Source organism: Triturus cristatus, chromosome 7 (genome assembly GCF_964204655.1).
Source record: "Triturus cristatus chromosome 7, aTriCri1.1, whole genome shotgun sequence".
NCBI classification, from domain to species: Eukaryota; Metazoa; Chordata; class Amphibia; order Caudata; family Salamandridae; genus Triturus; species Triturus cristatus.
The window spans coordinates 1,349,545,740-1,349,566,060 of NC_140590.1; the positions used below are offsets into that span (position 1 = coordinate 1,349,545,740).

At 43.2% G+C, this 20,321-nt stretch overlaps 1 protein-coding gene across 2 annotated transcripts in view; it reads right to left on the reverse strand.

Annotated features, from left to right (window-relative positions):
- The window catches only part of TRPC4AP (transient receptor potential cation channel subfamily C member 4 associated protein), a 749,627-nt gene that overhangs the window by 377,670 nt on the left and 351,636 nt on the right, over nt 1-20,321 (reverse strand). For both annotated transcript variants that reach the window (XM_085619014.1, XM_085619013.1), the window contains exon 11: nt 2,708-2,766. In XM_085619014.1, the coding sequence (XP_085475140.1) occupies nt 2,708-2,766 (59 nt within the window). The remainder of the gene's footprint in view (nt 1-2,707; nt 2,767-20,321) is intronic.

Here is a 20,321-nt window from a genome sequence, read left to right on the forward strand (position 1 = left end):
TGATTGGATTACTCTCTTCAACTGAGTATCTTTTACACTTTCAAAATCTTGACATCCCTTTACTGTCCTCAACATACAAAGATTTTGCATACTCTCTCTGAGCTACTCTACCGCCCAGTTCTAAAGGGTACATGTAAGGTCATTAATTAATATCATCTGTTCTACCTCTTGTTCTTCTCTCACTCCGTGATCCTTGTAACCTCGCTCTCTGCCTCGGAGGATAAAATCCCTCTAGTTCTGACCTATACTCGTATGGCCTAAAACCTTGTGTGAAAGAACCACGAGTGATCCCTTTACAACGGCCGGGGAGTCAACCCTGCATTCTCCAAGCCCCACCAAAAACCTTACCCATTTCCTTTTGCACCTTCTGTAAAGAATGTCCTTGCCAAACAACATCCCATTACTGTCTTCTCCAAATTCTTTGCTTGCCAATTCCGCCAACTTGTGATCTATTTTTATTAAAATACTCTTGCGTCTTTCCATACATAAGGCCGCACTTGCATTGCCCAATAAGCAGGTAGCTCTCTGGACCCACTGGCATAGCTCAAATACATTCATCCCGTGTTGTTAGTATGCGCCTCTTCACACAAATAAAACACCTTCGTAAAGGCTCCTAAAATGTACAAAACCATATCTTGGCACCCCTTCAAAGCCTTATCTAACCCTTTCCTAGGGTCTCGGACAGATTTGTTGGAGAAACTCAACATCTTGGGATGCAACTCTGGAGTATAGGCCACTTTTGTTTGCAGGGTGGGTCTTGGATACTCTGAACATAGGCTTGTCAGAACCTTCTTAGGAATTTCCCTGCATATTCACTAAAAGAGATACTGAGCCACGTGCTCAGCTGGCGACCACCAAGTTTACAAGGAGGCTGTATTATTAAAGGATCGAACACCTCCTCACCCTGTGGGTCTACAAAGTCACCAAACTCCAACTTTATTCTCTTTTGACCCAATTTTCTCTTCCTACTTTTTTCACTCTCCTTCTCTGTCTCATCAAGATCCAATGAGCAGGTCAATTTCACATCTCCACTTGAAGATGTCTCATAACATGCCACTACATTATGGCACTTCCCTTTTGCCTTTATAGCATCCCCTTTTGCCTTTATAGCACATCCTGTATCTGGCACCTTACGTCCAGACTCTCTGCTTTCTTTAAGCACCTTCAAGTGCTTGCTTTTCTGAGCCCTCTTTGAACCTCCAACAGTAGAACCAGTTGATACAGGCTCAACCTCCTCCATAGACCAAACTTTTTCTTCATCTATATTTTTCAAGACAGCTAATTCCTTTATATGCTTCTCTACACTATCTTCCTATCGATCCTCTCAGCCAAGTCAACAAACATCTTCTCTCCATTTATTCCCTCATCTTTCCTTCAAAAATATTTTCTCCAAGTTGCACCATTTTCAAAACTAAAATGTTAATACATGCTCTTCCCTCCTCCTTCCCGACACTCAACTGCTTGAAATCACAGCTAACTGAAAATACCTCCAAGCGCGAAGTCAATCTCCTTACTTCACAATCATCTTTACCAAATTATGGCCACCTCTCCCTCTATGTAGTTTCCTACTAACTCTTCACAATCAGTCCTGTCAGACCGCAGTTGTGAGCATGAGCCGCATCAGCCTCTGCGACTCACGTCGGAGGATAAAAAATGCCAGCTCTGTTCTATAATGCCTGCTCGCGGCTTGTCCTCACGCATGCCTACCCGCATGCTACTTCGTCACAGCGCGTCTCTACACGCGTCACTCTAAACAACCAGTAAGTGCATTTTTTAAGAATAACTGTAACCAAAGCAATCCAGTTAATGAACTTTGACTCCTACAAGCTATTTCATAGAACAACCAGACTCCTTCTAACGCTATATTTAATTAACTGGATGCCTCCTTCTCTTTGCCACCAATATTAGCAGAGTCAAACAGAAAAAAAATACCTTGCGCCCCTACCAGCAGTAATAAATACCTTGCTCCACACATCCTAAAACCAGTTTATGTCTCTTTGTGATTCCTCCCACTCTCAGACTATTTCGCTACTGCTCCCTCTGCTCTGAAACCGTCTCTCACTTGTCAAAATATCGCATGAACAATTTAATCAGCCTGGTTATGAAGGTACATACTTCAACCGTTACATATATGTAAATCATACCTTTTCCTAACCATATACATCTCAAAATAATAATAATAATAATCCACATTTGTAAAGCGCGAACAATCACCCGTAAGGGTCTCAAGGCGCTGGGGGCCGTCGGAAAGATTAAGCAAGCTATTGCCCAGAGTCACATGGTGCTGGACTAACCTGCCACCAGCACCGGGGATCGAACCGGGATCCCCAGATTCTGGAGTCAGTCGCCCTGGCCGCAGCGCCACACCTCTCTCACACTCATCTATATCTCACATTCTCATACGCCATAGAAAGTAACTGAAGGCTGTACTTGTCTGTTTATGAGCAGCAACTAAAGAAGGAAGATAGCTGCGTGTTCTGTGGCTATATGCATGTTGTCAAGAGTTCTAGAAGTTTTAAGGATGTTCTATTCTAATTCTAAGTTCTTTCTTGTTGCTGTGTATGAGGGCAATAAAGGAGTAGTGCATAATATTGGCCTCCGTGCCTTGCCATAAAATAATGGTAAACCAATCACCATTATAGTATACAGACAAGGTTTAGCAAATACAGGATAGAATTAAAATATTAACAAGGTGTCACATACTTACTCATGATGATCACTAAAACTTTGAAGTAATCTTAAAAACTGAATTTTTAAAGAAATATCCTAGAGAAATAAATGAAAGAAAATGTGTAAAATTAATGGCATGGCATAGAGAGTAAGCAACAGCAAACGTCCTTGGAGAAATAGAAATTCTTATATTTCCAAAGACCTGATCAAGCAGTAATAATACTAAAAATGCTATACAAGTAAACTGCTCATTTCTAAAACAGAAACAGAGCCACTGGAATTATATGGCAAAGGAGGAACAAAGTTAAGCATCAGGGTAGAGTAAATTATGTGGCAAGAACAATGAAATTATGCAGTGTAGTGCAGCACTTTTTGGGATATTACTTATATATTTGACACTTTTTAACCTTATTTGGGCAAAGTTTACATCTTATTAGTACCAGTTTAACACCCAAACACAGCAATATGCAAATAAACAATGACCTATCAAGCTTTGTGAAAGGCCTTCAACTGCGTGGAGCCAAGTGCCACCAGGTTTTTAGTAACTTTTAATCCATTCAAGTTTAACAAAAGCTTTTTCTTAAAATCTGCAGATAACACAGCAGATGATGGATAATGTGGCAAAGGCAGGAAATTCGTACTTTTGCGGAAAACGCCACAGCCACACAATTGCATAATTCCAGTGGCCCTGCAAATAACAGCGGGAAAAAAAACAAATGAACATTTCTGACATGCATAAGGACAGAATAAAAAGTCAGAAGCAAAACATATTTTCACTCATGTGCTGACACATGGCCAAACAGGATTTTAATTGAAATTGCTTTGTCAAATGATACAATTGCTACAATTGAAGAAATAATCAAAAAAAGGCAACAAATCCTTAATGTGTTTGTGAGATTTCTCAATAACAGCACAAAAATAGTTAGAATTATCTGCATGACACTGTCCACAACAGGGTTCTCCTCAATCAACAAACACTCTGTTGAAGCCAATAACAGATATTGTACCGAAGAGTTGGCAGAGTTCAAATAAAAAAAAAGTTGCAAGACAGAGTCAGATTCACTGTGGAAGACAAATGTACACAATACCACTTAACTATTATTGAACATGACTGAAAAGATTATCAACCATAGAATATATCTGCTGCACCAATGAGACTTGAATATGAATTTTCACTGGTAAAACACTAAAAGAAATACAAAGATTAACTCTTCGTTTTACGATTTCCTACAACAGATAATGCGGCCCTACAGCCAGAGCTTTTACTTTGGAACAAGGGGACCGGACCAGCCTCTGTGTCAGCTCAACATCCAGTGATTCAGGGCGAATCAATTAATATCCCTGTGCCTAAAAGAAAACAACAATGACTGTGACCCTGTGTAATGTAACTGGTGCGCAAGTAAACCTCTCCAAAACCTGCAGGTCGAGTATGCGCTATATAAAACTGCAAAAGATATGAAATATTTATGTACCCGTAGTCCTGTTCCTGCATCATAGGTATGTTCACTGAAGTCAAACACTAGAATATTCTCTTCTGCATTTCACAGAACCCAGATCACCTTTGCATAGTTTTCTAACATGTAAAGTAGCGGAAGAATCTCTGTCAATTGATGTAATAATAGGAACAAGCATCGGAAGCCTATCAGAGGCTTATTTTTTCCTCAATGCACATATAAGACTGTAGCATAATAAAAAGGGCTGCATTGCAGCATCTAAAATGCAAAGCCATCTAAATACAATGTGTATGTGAAGGTAAAAAGAGTCAGCTAGGCCTACATTGCTGGTAAAGAGGAAAAAAGAGAATGTTTTTAAAAACCTGGGAGTCACTCCTTCCCACTATGTCTTGAACTAGAAGTTTGACTCCCAGAACCAGTTATTTTATGGATAGTTGAGGACATGACTGCCCACAGAGTGCTAACAGCCAGGGAGATGGGTGTGTCATTTATGACTTTAATTAAGATGCATTTGATGCAGAAACAGGAGTACAGGAGTGTAACCTTTTCTTCTACAACGCAGGATCTTTATTGATAGACATAAATGCTAGACTATAGTGGCAAGCCATTATATATTGTACAAAGAGGATGTTCGGCACAGAATAATCACAAACGTACTTGCAGACAAAAGAGAATCATTTTTACAGAGGAGATCATTTGAAAATATTCCCAAGTGAATGTGGGGATAGATATCCCTGTAGCAGTTCTACAGATTTCAGCGATTGGGACATTCCTGATCCAAATCGTAGTAGCTGCCATGTTTCTATTGGAATGGGCCTTGGCATACCAGGTAAAGATCTAATTCCTAGGAGGTAAAAGAGAGAAACATGCCACTATCTATTTTGCAGTGGATTGTTTGGAGGTGAATAAACCTTGTATGGTGTGTCCATACTTAACAAGGAAAATGTTACTGATCCAGTAAGCTTCTGCTCGTGGCATGTAGTGCTGTAGATTCACATGCTTAGCCAGCTAGTGTTAGGTTCGGATGTGTGCAAGCTGTTTTTCTTCAAGGAATGTCTTTCGAGTCACGAACATCTTGTAGCCTGTGCAAAAATAGCCAGGGCGACATTACCCATTTATTATGCTCCTGCAAGGAGCGGATACAGGAAAGGAGACAGCAGCTAAGAGTCCCCTTAAACCAAAGGAATATTCTCTCAAGGAGACCAGCTATTTTGGCATGCTTTGATCCAGCAACACCTCAATTAAACTGCAGACTAGTAAGATTCCTAGATGCAGCCGAGAAAAAAATGCCATCGAACACCTAAACTCCACCTAGGTTAAGGGGAAGCCGCGAATACGGTGCGCACTCTTAACTATGACACAAGACTGCCACCATTAAGGCTGACTTGGGAAATCTCCATATAAGCTCTTGGACTGAGTTTTTAATAACGTCCCCTTTTGGATAATAGCACTGCCCAGACAGAGTAATGAAGCCGGGCAGAACGCATACTTTACATTGAGAACTATGTGTATGAAGAACAAAGCAATTTTTATTTGATAGCAATTTAACAGTTTTATGTTTTTAAGGATACATGAATTTAGCATATGTGTAATTACAATTTTATCTTGATTTTATTGTATTATCTGAACTTTGTATTGCAATGGTTTTAAGTAACTATGCAAATGTAATAAAAATTCAAATTCAAATTCTCCATGGCTCTGAGTGAGAAGATTGGGAGTGAGATGTAATTTTTGGTGAGGAACTACTGAGAGCTCCAACATTGTTGTGAAGCAGGGTTGCCGGGCCCATTTGGGAGCAACTAGGATTAGTGTCAGGGACGCCTGTCTGAGCTTCCGAACCACTACTGGAATGAGTTGGAGAGGCGGAAAAGCGTAGGCAAATATCCATGACCAATTCATCCATAGTGCATTGACTTTTGACAATGGGTGTGGATGCCTGGATGCAAAGTTTGGGCATTTTGCGTTTAGGTTTGTGGCGAACAGATCTATGTTCGCAAAGCCCCACATGTGGAAGAATGGGAGGAGAACCTGAGGGTGGATTTCCCATTTGTGAATCTGTGGTCTTTGACGACTGAGCAGATCTGCAATCTGATTGTGTACTCCTGGGAGGTATTCGTCCAGGAGATACATTATTGACATATAGCCCATTTCCAGATAGTCTGTGCTAGTGACAGCTGGAGAAAGTGTGCCCCCCCCCCTTTTTTTTGTATGTAGTACATTGCTGTCATGTTGTCTGTACGGATCAGGACAGCTTTGCATACTAGATCGAGAAAAATCGCTAGCAGCTCTAGATGATTTATGTGAAGCCGCTTTTGCTGCAGGCTCCACGTCCCCTGAATTGTATATGTCTGGAGATGAGCTCCCCAACCAGTGAGCGATGAGTCTACTGTTAGCACTATCTGTGTAACCAGGTCGATGAAGGACCGCCCTTTTGAAAGGTTTTGTGTATTCCACCACTGCAGAGAGCGAAGGGTGCGGCCGTCCACCAACACTAGATCTGATAAGAGACCCTGTGCCTGGTTCCACTGGAATGCTAAGCACTCCTGAAGGGGACGCATGTGGAGTCTTGCGTAAGGGATTATTAGAATGCAAGACGCCATCATCCCTAGTAACTGCATGAACACTTGAGCTGGTAATGAGTGTTGAGGCTGAAACTGACTGAGCAGAGTTTGTATGTTGCGGATTCTGGCCGGATTGGGGTAGGCCAAAGCCTTTTGTGCATCTATTGTGGGTCCTAGATACGCTTGTGTGTTGGATGGTTGTAGATGGGATTTGGACAGATTTACCATGGATTCAAGATTGTGGACCAACTGCACTGTGTTGTGAGTGTGACGTAGACAGCTCTTTTGTGAGTTGGCTTTTATGAGCCAGTCGTCCAAATATGGGAAGACGTGAATGTGTTGTCTTAGTAGATGAGCTGCGACTACTGCCAGGCACTTGGTGAAAACCCTGGGTACAGTAGTTACTCTGAATGGGAGCACCTTGAACTGATAGTGCTGGCCTGCTACTACGAACCTGAGGTACTTGCGGTGAGCAGGGTGTATTGGGATATGGAAATAAGCATCCTTTAAGTCCAAAGTGGACAGAAAATCGTCTTGTTGAAGGAGCGGGAGCACTTACTGTAGTGTGACCATGTGAAAGTGGTCCGACTGAATGTATAGATTTACTTCTCTGAGGTCTAGTATAGGCCTCAGAGAGTTGTCCTTCTTGAGAATTAAGACGTACAGGGAGTATACCCCTGCCCCTTGATATTTCAATGGAACTGGTTCTATAGCTCCTTTTTGTAACAGAGAGAGGTGTTGCTTTAGAAGGGTAAGATGTTCTTGTGACATTGCGTGTGATCTTGGAAGAATGTTTGGGGGAGTGTCTGTAAGTTCCAGGTAGTAACCGTATTGGATAATTTGTAAAAACCCATTTGTCTGAGGTGATTGTGTTCCAGACAGGGAGAAATTGTGATAGACGCCCCCCCCCCCCCCCCCCGACAGGAGTGGAATGATCGGGGGTAACGGAAGGAAGTCACTGCTTGTTATTTGCGAGGGAAGTGCATGTGGAGTTGCCTTTGCCTCTTCCCTTACCATTGTTTCCTCTAAAACCTCCTCTGAAGTAGCCTCTTGATGAGGGCGATTGGTTGTTACCCTTGTAAGAGGAGAGATTTTCTGTAGAAATATTTTTGGAGCCACCCCTGTTAAAGGAGCAACGAAAGGAACCCCTACTTGCAGGTAACTGCAAAGTCCCCATGGACTTTGCGACTTCTGTATCTTTTTTCATCTTTTCCAGTGTGGTGTCAACTGCTGGATCAAAGAGGTGCTCTTTGTCAATTTACTGGTTGAGAATAGAGGACTGTACCTCAGGTTTGAAATCTGAAATTCTCAACCATGCATGTCTGCGTAGCAGTACACAGGTGTTTACTGCGTGCGCTGCTGTGTCAAGGGAGCGCTTGATGGAGGTATTGGTGATAAGTTTGCCTTCCTGAAAAAGATCATTTGCCTTAGATTTATGTTCATCAGGCAGAAATTGCATGAGTTTTTTTTTAACTCATCATAATTAGGGCTCCCGGTTTTATGGTATTTATTTTTTTTAGCATTTTTTGCCCGCTTTATCTGTATTTATCCATATTAATTTTGTGTTTTGTGGATAAATGATGGTGTAAAACTGTATATTTCCATATTTTTTTACTGATAGACGCGCACTCATACTTTTATGTCTATCGTGTTTTAGCTATTTCAGCTACCAAATATTATATAACAATTCGTCCACTAGTAAATATTAGCATTGTACCACAAATGTATAATGACACAATTATTTAACTCATTTTATGTTATGTGGCTCTTCAGGCAGACAATTTATAACACTTAAATCTATGTTTTTGTCAGTTCTTGCCATAAATGTGTTGCAAACATGACGTTTTAAGTACAAGTCTCATGGTGAGCCCCACGTATACCCATTTTTTCCATTAGTGCCAGCGGTGCTAATCTGCAGCTTTGAGAGCGAAAAAAAAGCATGAGCATTTGAAAGCCTCTAAATCTGGGGTAACAAGAATATCTGGTGTGGTAGTGCAGTCAACAATTTCTGGTGATACTCTGAATTTCCTGGCCAGCTCTAAATGATGGCCTGTGGAAGAACAGTATGCTGACAAATACTGACGCCATCCCAGTTGGAAGGATGCCAAGTGCGTTTGAAGTATTGTTTGTCCTCATCACTAGTATGGCGATTTAGAGCCTACTTTAAAAAAAAAGCCTAATTTTTTGTATGTATCCACTCTTAATATTAAACGCAGACAGAAAACACATTGTTTTCTGTCTGTATTTATCTGTAAAAATCCATAAAAACTGAAAACCGGGAGCCTTAATCATAATGAGCCCTATCATATCTGGTTAACAAAGCCTGAGCATCAGCGATGCACCAGTGATTAGCCGCTTATGAGGCTACCCTTTTGCCAGAGGCATCAATTAACTTGGACTCCTTATCAGGAGGAGGGTCCTCACCTGTGGTTTGTGAGTTAGCTCTCTTGCGAGCATTGGAAAACCACAAGAGTGTCTAAGGGCAGCTGACCCTTGATATAAGCAGGGTCAGTAGGTGCCGGTTTATATTTCTTCTCAACTCTAGAGGTGATGATTCTTGCCCCTACAGGATCTTTTAAAACCTAATTTGCGTGTTTAAGCATCCCCTTAAGAATTGGCAGTGTATGGGTAGTTTTTTGAGAGGAGCTTGGGGTCTCAAACAAGAAGTCCTCCTCTAAAGCCTCCTTATGCAGTTCCACCCTATGATAATGAGCAGCCCTGTTAAGAAGCTCAATATACCCTATATTGTCATCAGGTGGTGATGGTCAGGACGGATATAAGTCAGGTTCATTATTCGTGTTTGGGTCAGTGTTGTAATCCTTCCATGGGTCAACATCCTGTGGTCTATTCTCATCCCGATCCCCTTGATCCTGTGGGTAAGGTGAAAGGGGTGGTGGTGAATTGGTGGGTGTGATGAGTAATTGAGGATTAGTGGGCGAAGGAGGTGGAATATATGGTGGTGAAGGGTTAGTACCTCATTTGTTCTCTTCAGGGGAATGTGGTACTCTTCCTGTTGGTCCATTTTCCTTTTTTCAGGCAATTTGGCATGATTGTGACCAGTGTCTGGGTTTATAACCAGTTCTTTTTGTTTCGGATCCGAAGGTGGAACATCGGACCGAGGGTCTTTTGGTGGAGTCTTTTTATCTTTGCTCGCCGTTTTCAGCGTCAAAGGTTTCGGCTCGGAACTCTTTGGTACCAAAGATTTAGTCTTTGATAAAGATGGAACGTGGACTACAACATGTTTTGATTTTGGCGCTGAGGATCTCGTTTCGGCACCGGCATGGGGCCGACTCGAGCCCAAGCCGGAACGCTTCTCTTTATGTTTCGGTGCCGGGCCCGGGGGTGGGGCACTTGAAACCTTTTCTTGGTGCCGACCTTGGCCCATAGGCAGAGGAATGACCGGTGCCTTTTTGGTCTCGTGTTGTTGGGGCAAGGGGGCATCTGTATTCAAGGTACGCTGACCCGGTGTAAGTTGCTCCTCTTCTTCCATGTTGGAGTCAGCCTAGGACAAGAAGATGTGTTCTTCTTTCTCGGCTCCTTGAGCTTGTGTTTCTTCTCAGTCAGAATCTTCACCGAAGATGTTCGCTAGGGAGCAGCCTTGGTGTTGCATCTCGTGACATCGAGCCTGATAGTCACGGAGCGTCTTCTTCGATTGAAACGATCGGCACGCGTCGCAATCTTTCTCGTCATGTTCCGGGGATAAACAGAGGTTGCACACTTCGTGCAGGTCGGTGAGCGGAACTTTGGCCCGACACACGGGACAGAGCTTGAATGGAGTCTGTTCCATAGACTGCTAGCAAGCCTGGCGAGGGCCAACGGCTCTCCACGAGTTTTCCGATCAAAGAACTCTGAGTCAAAATGATACGCGGTGTAGTAGAGCTTATGAGTCCTATGTCGACATTTGCTAAATTAGCATGAGCTTCCCTGCCATGAGGCTGCTTTTGCGCACAACACTGCAAGCACATATTTCACAAGACTCCGTTTGTGCACCTTTCACATGAGAATTGTCTGCTTTTTGCGTTCTCTGCTGTGCTCTGAGGTTTAGTCTGCCCATGGGGTACAAGGTCGATCAACAATGCCCCTTGTTATTCTGTGCTGGTCAGTCCCTCGCACCTAGACATAACACACTACCCACAACTGCACTACTGGAAATCGTGCGCTTTAATACTGCAAGCTAAACATGTTTTGAGACACTTGGAGAGACACATTTCCCGACAGAAGAGCAGTGCTTGTCCTGAGATGTGAACATTTCATCTAGGCCTTGAGGTATGGGTCAGCTGACAAAGCCCAGAGGTCTTCTTTTATATAATAAACTATTTCTTACAACGGGGAGGGTGGCTAGGTCTTTTGGTCCTTTTCCACAGTCTTTATAAAATGATATCCCCGTTTGTATTCTATGGAATTGTGACAATGCCGACTAGATTGTGTTTATGCATTTTGCTGCTAGTAATGGCACGTGCACTGTACCATAGAGCGCGTTAGTTAAAATAAACATTTTAAACTATACAGCGTTTGATTACTGGCATTGTGGACAAGTATGAGTGAGTGAGCGAAAGAGTTGTCTGGCTCTCACGATTCCCAAGAGAGAGTGACGTGTTCTGGGTTGTAAAATCATTTGAAGCTTTGCTGTAGTCCGAGAACGAATGAGACACTACAGCTAATCGGTTTGGAATGTTGGGTACTGATGTGGGAGGATGGTACACCCCTATTCCCTGAGGTCCTGTTTTCCTGTGCATGGTTCTGTATATGTGCAGAATCCCTGCAACAGCGGAGAATGGGGAATGCGATTGAGAAACAATACCGCTGAGGGTAGATGATTGCGCGCCGAAGGAAACCCGAGAAACTATGCCGGAGCGCAGCAATTCACATCCGAACCCAATGGCGGAAAAAAACAATCTAACAATGGAGCCGATGCTCATGCACACTATCCCAGAAAGGAGTAGTCACCTACCTTGTGACTGGAAAAGACTTTTTCCAACAACAACAAAGTGTAAACATCTGGACCAGACACTAGATGGCAGGCTATGGAAGCATGTGATCTACAGCTCACATGCCTCGAACGTAATATTTTCCATTCAAGGCAGTTGTGTCGCTGTAGATACACATGCTTAGCACAGACTGTAAAGCAGCCCTCCTCCAAAAGTGGGAGCTTGCCTGTGGGAGTAATAAGCTTTTTGAAATAGTGTACGAAGAACTGCTTGGCCCATGTTCGCTTGTTTGTGGGCCAGCATATCTACACAATGATGTTTTGTAAATGTATGTGGTGTAGACCATGTAGCTGCTTTACATATGTCAGCAATAGGTATATTTCCTAGGAAGACCACTGAAGCTCTGAAGGAATGGGTAACGTTCTTTTAGCTCTAGCATAGCATGTTTGAATGCATTTAACCATCCATTGTGCAATGCTTGCTTTAGAAATGGCTCTTTGTTTGTGACGTTTTGTGAAAGAAACAAATAGCTGCTGTGACTTCCTAAATGATATAGGGCCAGATGTATGATCATTCCATTGAATCACATAGTGCGATGTTTTGCGACACAATTTGCGACTTGCAGAATGGAATGTACAACAGTGAATAAAACACTGTTTGCGATTCCCAAATGGGTTGCAATTGACCTGCCTTATAAAAATTAATGAGGCAGGTCGCAATTTGCGATCCATTGGGAATGGCCAGCACTGACGGGGATGACCACCATTGCCTGCGACTGCTTTTTAAATAAAGCAATTAAAAAAAAAATAAGAAAATGCAGCCTGTTTTCCTTAAAGGGAAACGGGATGTACTTGAAAAAAGATAAATTAAATGTTTGTGTTTCATTTTTTAAGAGAAGGCGGTGGTCAGTGGGGCCACTGACTGCTCTTAAAAAATATTTTCGCTGCCCAACACAAAGGGGAAGGGGTCCCCTGGGGACCTCTACCTATTTGCGTTTGGCTTACCACCTACTGGAAATAGGTGGTAACAGATTGTTTTGAGTCCACATTTGCAGTCGCAAAACAATCGTACATACCAGTGCAAGTCGCTGTTGGGAAGAGACGCCCTTAGCATGTCCCTTACTAATAGCGACTTGCAAACCCTATTTTGCGAGTCGGTAATAGGTTAGTGACTCGTAAAATAGGGTTTATACATACCAGACACCATTTTAGCGGTTGCAAACGGGCCAATTAAACGATGGCGACCGCTAAAAAGGGTCGTACATTTGGCCCTTAGTCCAGTCAATGTACTGCATGAGAGTTCGCTTTAAGTTTAACGTGTGTAAAGCCTTTTCTACAACTGAGTCAGGTTAGGGAAAAATACAGGAAATTCAATAGTGATTAAGGTGAAATTGTGATACCGTGAATATAACTAGAGAGGTGGCCCTACTGCCAAAGTGAACAGGGCACTACTGTATAGTAGAGAAAATAGATTTCCCCTTGGGAATGAAGTACACTATCTTTCATTCACACTAATACTATCATCCATTCATCTGACCATTACCCAAAATATCATCAAACCAGGGATATAGCGCACAAGATAATTTTTATTTAATAACCAAAAGCGCCTAGCATATATAGATATATATAAAAGGCATAAACAATTGACAGATTTTTCAAAAAAGAGTTTTTCATATACAGTATACAAAATGTATTCAAAGCATGAGTACTTAAAAAGTATATATTGCAGACAATTCAAATCCGATGCAAGATCATCACAATATTGCAAGCATTACATATATAACAAGCATTGAAAATGCAATAGGTCTCGCCTTTGATAAGTTAAAGCCATTTGCTTTGCTAATGGTTTTGTATAGCAAAGCAAATGGCTTTAACTTAATGAAAAGCGAGACCTATTGCATTTTTAATGCTTGTTGTTGATACAGTAGTGAAATTAATGAGGCGCGAAATGGTGAAGTGGGTCGCGTTATCTGTATTGTATGTAGTTGTTAGGAGATAGCACAGTTAGCTTAAAGTTTCTGATCTCAGAATGGAACAGGGGGCGGAAATATGAAGCCATCCGACATTATAGGGAGGGGGTCTGGTTTGCGGAGCAAGAGTTTCCTGTGTGGAAACTCTTAAACAGAAAAACTCCTACCCTACGGTCCATGTTTACTAAAAGGGTGTGAGCCTCGGCAAGTCACATGTGTTAGATCCACTCTCTGGCGTGGCTACCACTAGGTGGAACAGGTGACCCCCTCCCCAGTGTCAGATAATTAACAGGAAAATAAACAATTACATTTTTAACGAAAATGTGAGTCCGTGGAGTATTGGCCAAGTAGCATTCGCGGAATGGCGATTTATCGCAGTGACACGGATGATTGATCTTGTACTCATTGATTGGTCGAGAAATATTCTCTCACATTTTACTTAATGTTCAGTCACATTATGCCAGCCCTTAAAATCATGAGTTGTGAAGCATGGCTGTGTTGTAAAACAGCGCATGGAACTTGATATTACTAGAATCTCGACACGAAAGTTGTTTATCTCAAAACGTACTTCCCCAGGGGGTTGCTGTCTGAACATGCAATTACATACCTGACAGCTCTCGGTAATCTGCGTTGCAGACAGAAACTGGACGTAAACCCCAGCATTTGGAGATACCTCGAGGGGTCTTGTACTCAAGATAACAGATGTTTTTTTGTGACCTAACTCGGTAGTACTCATTTAATCTATTTCAGTAGGACGAAAGGCAGAGTGGACCTGCACAGATTTGTACCCGAGACCATCACGGCAATCTTGCATCAATTCAGTGGATGTTTTAGTCCACATGTTTGTAAGGCACCACAGCCAACGTCTGACAAATGATAGTGCTACGAAGTGGCCTCATCTAAAGTCAGCACCTTACAAAATAAATAAGGGAAATGCTAGCGGTTTTGTGAGGCCTTTGATCTACCATTTGAGACCCCCTGCACAGATGCAAAGGAAGAAGGGATGAGTTACCCAACGTGTTCCAGAAAAACATGAGAATACACAGCTTGGTTACTGAAGTTTTTCGTGCAGGCAGCACTCAGACAAAGCTTGGAGTTTTCTTTTTTCAGAATAAGAGACAAAAGGTAATCGAAATGTAATATGCTTGATTACTGCTTGGTAACCATGCTTCCTCTGTGTACGTGTTGTTGAAAGACTAGGCGGATTCTGGTGAACTTTGAACCTTACATAATGGCTTCAATATATCAAGTTTCTCGAGCCACAGGTCAAATTAGTCTGTACACATAGGAAAAGCAAACGCGTTGTTTGCATTTTGGTGGACTGCAGTATTGCACAGTGCCTGCCTGTGTTCGAAAATATTCACTTGGAACTGTTTTAAACGCAAATGAGCAGAAAGATTTACTTCTGGTTCAGACAACATGAGAAATAGACTTACAATCGTAATAATTGCACTTTAAACAAGCCGCACCACGTTAATTACAACCAGATGGCCTCTGCGCGCATACGAAAAATGTAAGTACGTGTGACTTAGCTTTGAATTAAATGTTTCCTTTAATTAGGCACATACAGTGCGAGCAAAAGTGCATTAACAACAACCACGCTTCTAGAAACATAAGCAGTTGCAACAATGTTTCCATTCAGCTTCCGAATCATAATGGAAGCACTCAGCTCAGCGCAAACCGGGCGCCAAATGAACGGCACGTATCAGGTTTTCTTCAAGTAGTGACTACGAGCGGGTTTTTGAAATGCTTCAAAGGATTTACGAACTCCCGTCTGTGATCAAATCCATGAAAATTACCAAACTTCGCATACGCTACTTAACGACATGCCTATGCGTGCATGTGTGGCATCTTCAATAAGCGCGAAAGTGAAAGCATTTCACAAGCCGCTCCAGAGAAATGAAAGGCGCGTCAGCCATTGTTGACGATAAACGCGGTAATAGCAAAAACGAGTGGTGCGTGAGAGAGCGTGCGCGCTTGTGTGAGGGAGCAGGCCATCTGTTGTGCATTATGGCCCAAGAGTCTGGGCACGATAATGCAAAACAGATGTCGGCCGTGCGGGTAACAGACACCAATAGGCCGTGAGCGGGGCAAATGCGGGACATGCGCCCGCATTTGCCCAATTGCGTGCTGTCTTTGTTAGAGAGCCGCACGCAACGCCCAATAGCCTACAACGATAACAAAACCAAAACGTACGAGCGTGTGGTCAGCTTTCTGAAGCCCCTACAAGAAGTCTTGCGCTGCGCAAGCAGTGCGGCGCACTGCAACGATAGGCGCGAGACCTATTTAAAAAAAAGGGGATAAAATAAAGGAGACCCTGTCTACACAGTTGTAAACCTTTGACTGTTGTGTTATTTGATCCAAATAGAACATCAAGTTCTGATTCAGGTGAGTTTTACAATCTTAACTTCCCCGAATTCATTCGGTTGGATTCAAAGTTAAAATAAAATCATCGACGTGTTTCGGTGGTACGTTATTCAATACAAAACCACCTTCTTCAGGACTCAATATAGAGGGAACTTAAGCTCCTTTAACCATTGATACAATGATCACTAGCGGTGTAATGTCGTTTTTTTTCTTCTTATTGCTTTTTTTATTTAGCGAAGGTCTAGCTGTGGTCTAATCCGTTTCCCAGCTTTGCTTGGTTATATAATTATAGGCCATTGTTACACAGTGGCTCTCCAATCGAAGTGTATTTACGTTGCTTTGTCCTTATCAAAATTATTTGGTGATTAAGGAAAAGGGAGGGCTTCCAGAGAAGTCAGTTTTCTTTCTCGTCACACCACTGCGGGGTTTTATTCTTTACAGTCTGATTTTGTTCATGAAACGTAAGTTGCTAGCGTTCATTACACTTAGCACATCTCAAACCGGCGTGTTCACGTCCTGGTTTCAAACTGGCTGTTTGTGGTGACCCGAGTGTGTTGGTAACACTTCTGATGAGTTGTGCTTTTGAGAAGTCAATAGTCCTGATATAGAAAGACATGTATGCTTTGTCAGCGCAGGTGAGCAGTTACTACAGAGACATTTGGTGAAGACTGGGTGCTGTAGTGACCCAGAAGGGGAGCACTTTGAACTGGAAATGTTGACCATTTATCACAAACCTTAGATACAGGCGATGTGCTGGGTGAATAGGAATATGAGGGTAGGCATCCTTGAGGTAGAGTGCAGCCATGAAGTAGCCTTGTTGTAACAACGGAATGTTATCTTGGAGTGACCATGTGAAAGTGCTCTGAAAGAATATATTGATTTAGGTGTCTGAGATTTAAGATTGGTTGAGAGACCTATCCTTTTTGGGAATAAGTATAGTAAATAGACCCCTGTGCCATATTGGTGGAGTGGCACTGGTTCTAAAGCTCCTTTGTTTAGGAGTGCTTGTAGTTCTTCCCGTAGCAAATGCTCTGTACAGAGCGTTCTGTTGCTGCTGCTGCTGTCTGTATATACTAAAGGATGACCTTCCAAAGCCCCTGTACCTCCTGAACGAACCCCTAGGCTGAGTTTGCAGGCCCAAAGACTTGGCCGTGGCCTTGCTCTCTTTAAATCTTTCGAGCGCAGCATCCGCTTTATTGCCAAAAAGACCAGAGCCGTCAAAAGGCAAGTCCAGGAGCGTTGCCTGCACATCAGGGGATGACTTGAGCCACGCACTCCTCCTTGTGGCAACAGAAGAGCCCATAATCCTTGTGACAGAATCAGCGGTATCCAAGCCACTTTGGATTACCTGACGTGCAGCCGCCTCGGTGTCCGACCGTACCTCATTAAAGTTCAGTCTATCTTCCTCTGACAGCTTTGGGGCCAGTTGTTTTGCTGAATCCATAAGAGCATGGATATACCGGACCAAAAGACATTTTAAAGCCATACTGGCAGAAGAGAAGACTTTCTTAGCCGACTGGTCTAACTTCTTTGCATCCCTGTCACTCGGGACTTGGGGGAAAAGCACCTGTAGATCTGTTGGAACAGGCAGCCTGAACCACCAGACTCTCTGGAGAAGGATGAGATGTTAAAAAGTCTGGGTCCCCTGGAGCCGCCCTATACCTCCTTGCAACAACCTTAGAAACCGAAGGAGCAGAGAAGGGCTTACGCCATACCTCCATTACCGGCTCAATAAGGGCGTCATTAAAAGGAAGCAAAGGTTCCGATACAGAGGAGGGAGAGTGTAAAACCTCTGTAAGAATGTTTGGTTTAAACTCTGCAGATGATAACTGCAGATCCAGAAGCTCAGCCGCCTTTTTAATAACAGAGTGGTAGGGAGCCACATCCTTTGAATGAGCATCAGCAGGAGGAGTAATCTCCCATTCAGGTGACAAGTCTAGGCCACTAGCCTCCTTCAATTCTTCAACTAGATCGTGTGACTCCATCAGCTCACCTTCTTCCATCTGGTACCTCTGTTCCGCCAGTACCCTTTGGGCCTCCCTCCTAGATCTGATCCTCACAGCAGGAGTCGGTGGTGCCGGAGCCGAGCACGGATCCAATGGAAAAGCCGGCGTCGAACGAGGCCGAGTCGGCGCCGGTGAAGAAGGAAGCGGCGTCGATGTCCTCGGTGCCGGTAGATGCAAAGACGGCCTCGCCGGAAGAAATGGCATGAAGGGAGCCTGAGGGTAAGCTTGAGGAACTCCCAAACTGAAAGCCATAGGACCCATGGGACCCGAAGGTGCACCAGAGGGGTAACAAGGCTCTGGAAAAGACCCCTTACATAGCATTTAGATAATGCGTCGGATCTTGACCTGGTCCTGGAAAGGATGGATATGGCTCATGCTGAGGAATCATCGGACTCGGGCCGATCGGCGCCGACGGTGGGATCTGCGGAGCCGAAGGCTCGCCCGGAGCTGGAAGCTCTTCAATTGGAACCGGAGACGAAGCCGGAGATGGAGCCGGCGTCGGAGATGGAGCCGGGGCCGGACCCGGAGAATGCTCCGGTGAAGCAACAGGCGATGACAGGCCAACAGGAGAATCAGGAACAGAAACAGGCAAAGGAGATACAAAGTCCTTACGACGTCGAGAAGGTGAGGTCGATCTTGGAGCCGCATCCCTGTCCGAGCGATGTCGAGATCCATGCCTCTTCTTTTTCTTATGCTTCTTGGACTTGGTAGCATGTCCCGAAGTCGACTTCGACGCCGACCTCGACCTTGAACTTCTCCGACCTCTCTTCTCCTTTTTCATCCTGGCGATGAATAATTTGTCTTCCCTCTCCTTCAGAGCCTTTGTGCTCATCTTGCAACAGCAAGAACATCCTTCGACATCGTGGTCCGATGAAAGGCACCATACACAGTCTTCATGCGCATCCGTTATTGACGCACTCCCTGCAAGGCTTAAAAACAGACTTCTTCGTCGACATCTTCAGCTGCAGGCAAGAAGAAGAGAGTGATACCAGCAGAAAACAAAGTATCAAACCAAAGCTACAGAGAGAGTCCCGAAAACCGTTAGCGTCGACGGCGCGGAAAAAAGGGAACGGACGTCATCACGCCGACTAGGTCTTCTTATGGATCCGGTGACGTCAGCAGAGTCACGAGCGGAGCCGTGTCTCTGTGACGTCTTCTTCGACCTCATCGGCGTGGACTGCTACAAAAGTTTCCAAATGGTGCTGGCGCAGGGGATATTCACAAGGTGAGGAATCCACTGGCAGATGTATCCATCAGAAACTTTATTTTCATGATCATTTTTTATCCTGTTCCATACTTTGATAAATTGGCCCTTTCTTGCATACAACTGGTTATTTGGACCAAACTCCAGCCTTATTTGTGCTGGTGATGCATTATTTGGTAGGTGAAAAAGGGATTTAAAGGTTTTTGAGACTGCATTGTTTATAATCACAGTATCTTTCCCACTTAGAGCCTCATCACCGTATGTTAAGGTAGGCAGGAGTTTTGCTGATATAACCTTTAAATAGGGGCAATAAGTAAGATTACCTAATGATTTCTGCAGGATCCTGAATGCTGCTGTCAAAGCATTTGCTTTCCTTTGTATATCTAATTTTTGCGGGCAAAAGTTTCCATTATCATCGAATAATACTCCCAAGTATGTGTATGATTCAACTTGTTCTAATTGGATATTCTCCAGAAACCATTTGAATTTATGTTTTAATCTTAAGTTTTTAGTGATCACCATAACTTTAGTCTTTGTTTCTTTTATCACCCTCCCTGTTTCTTTTGAGTAAGAAGATATTCGATCTATTAGGCGTTGCAAACCCAACTTTTGCTTGATTTAGGAGAATGACATCATCTGCATATAGTAGATTAGATATTTGTTTGCCAGCTAATTTGGGCGGATGTACATTTATTTCATTCAGAGCATCCGTTAGGTCAGCTACAAACAAATTAAAAAGTTAAGGGGCCAATACGCACCCCAGCTTGAGACCTGCTGTCGTTAATATTTCCTTTGTTAATGTCTGGACATCCCCCATCCGCACTCTAACCCATGTGTTGGTGTACAAAAGTTGAACTAGTTTTAACAATTGCTCTGGAATATTTTTTTCCTGCAGTTTTTTCCACAGAAGATATCTGTGCCCACAATCGAAAGCTGATTTAAAATCTACAAAGCACAAGTACACGGGTTGTTTCGTTAAAATTGTTTTGTCCCTTAAAGGTGATAAGGCTAGTATATTTGTTGTAGTTCCAAGTCCTTTAATAAATCCAGTCTGATTCCGTGGGAGTATTTTATTATCAGTTGCCCAATCGGCGAGATTTGTAAGTAAAATCCCCGCAAACAACTTAGCATCTGTATCTTGAAGAGTTATTAGTCGGTAATT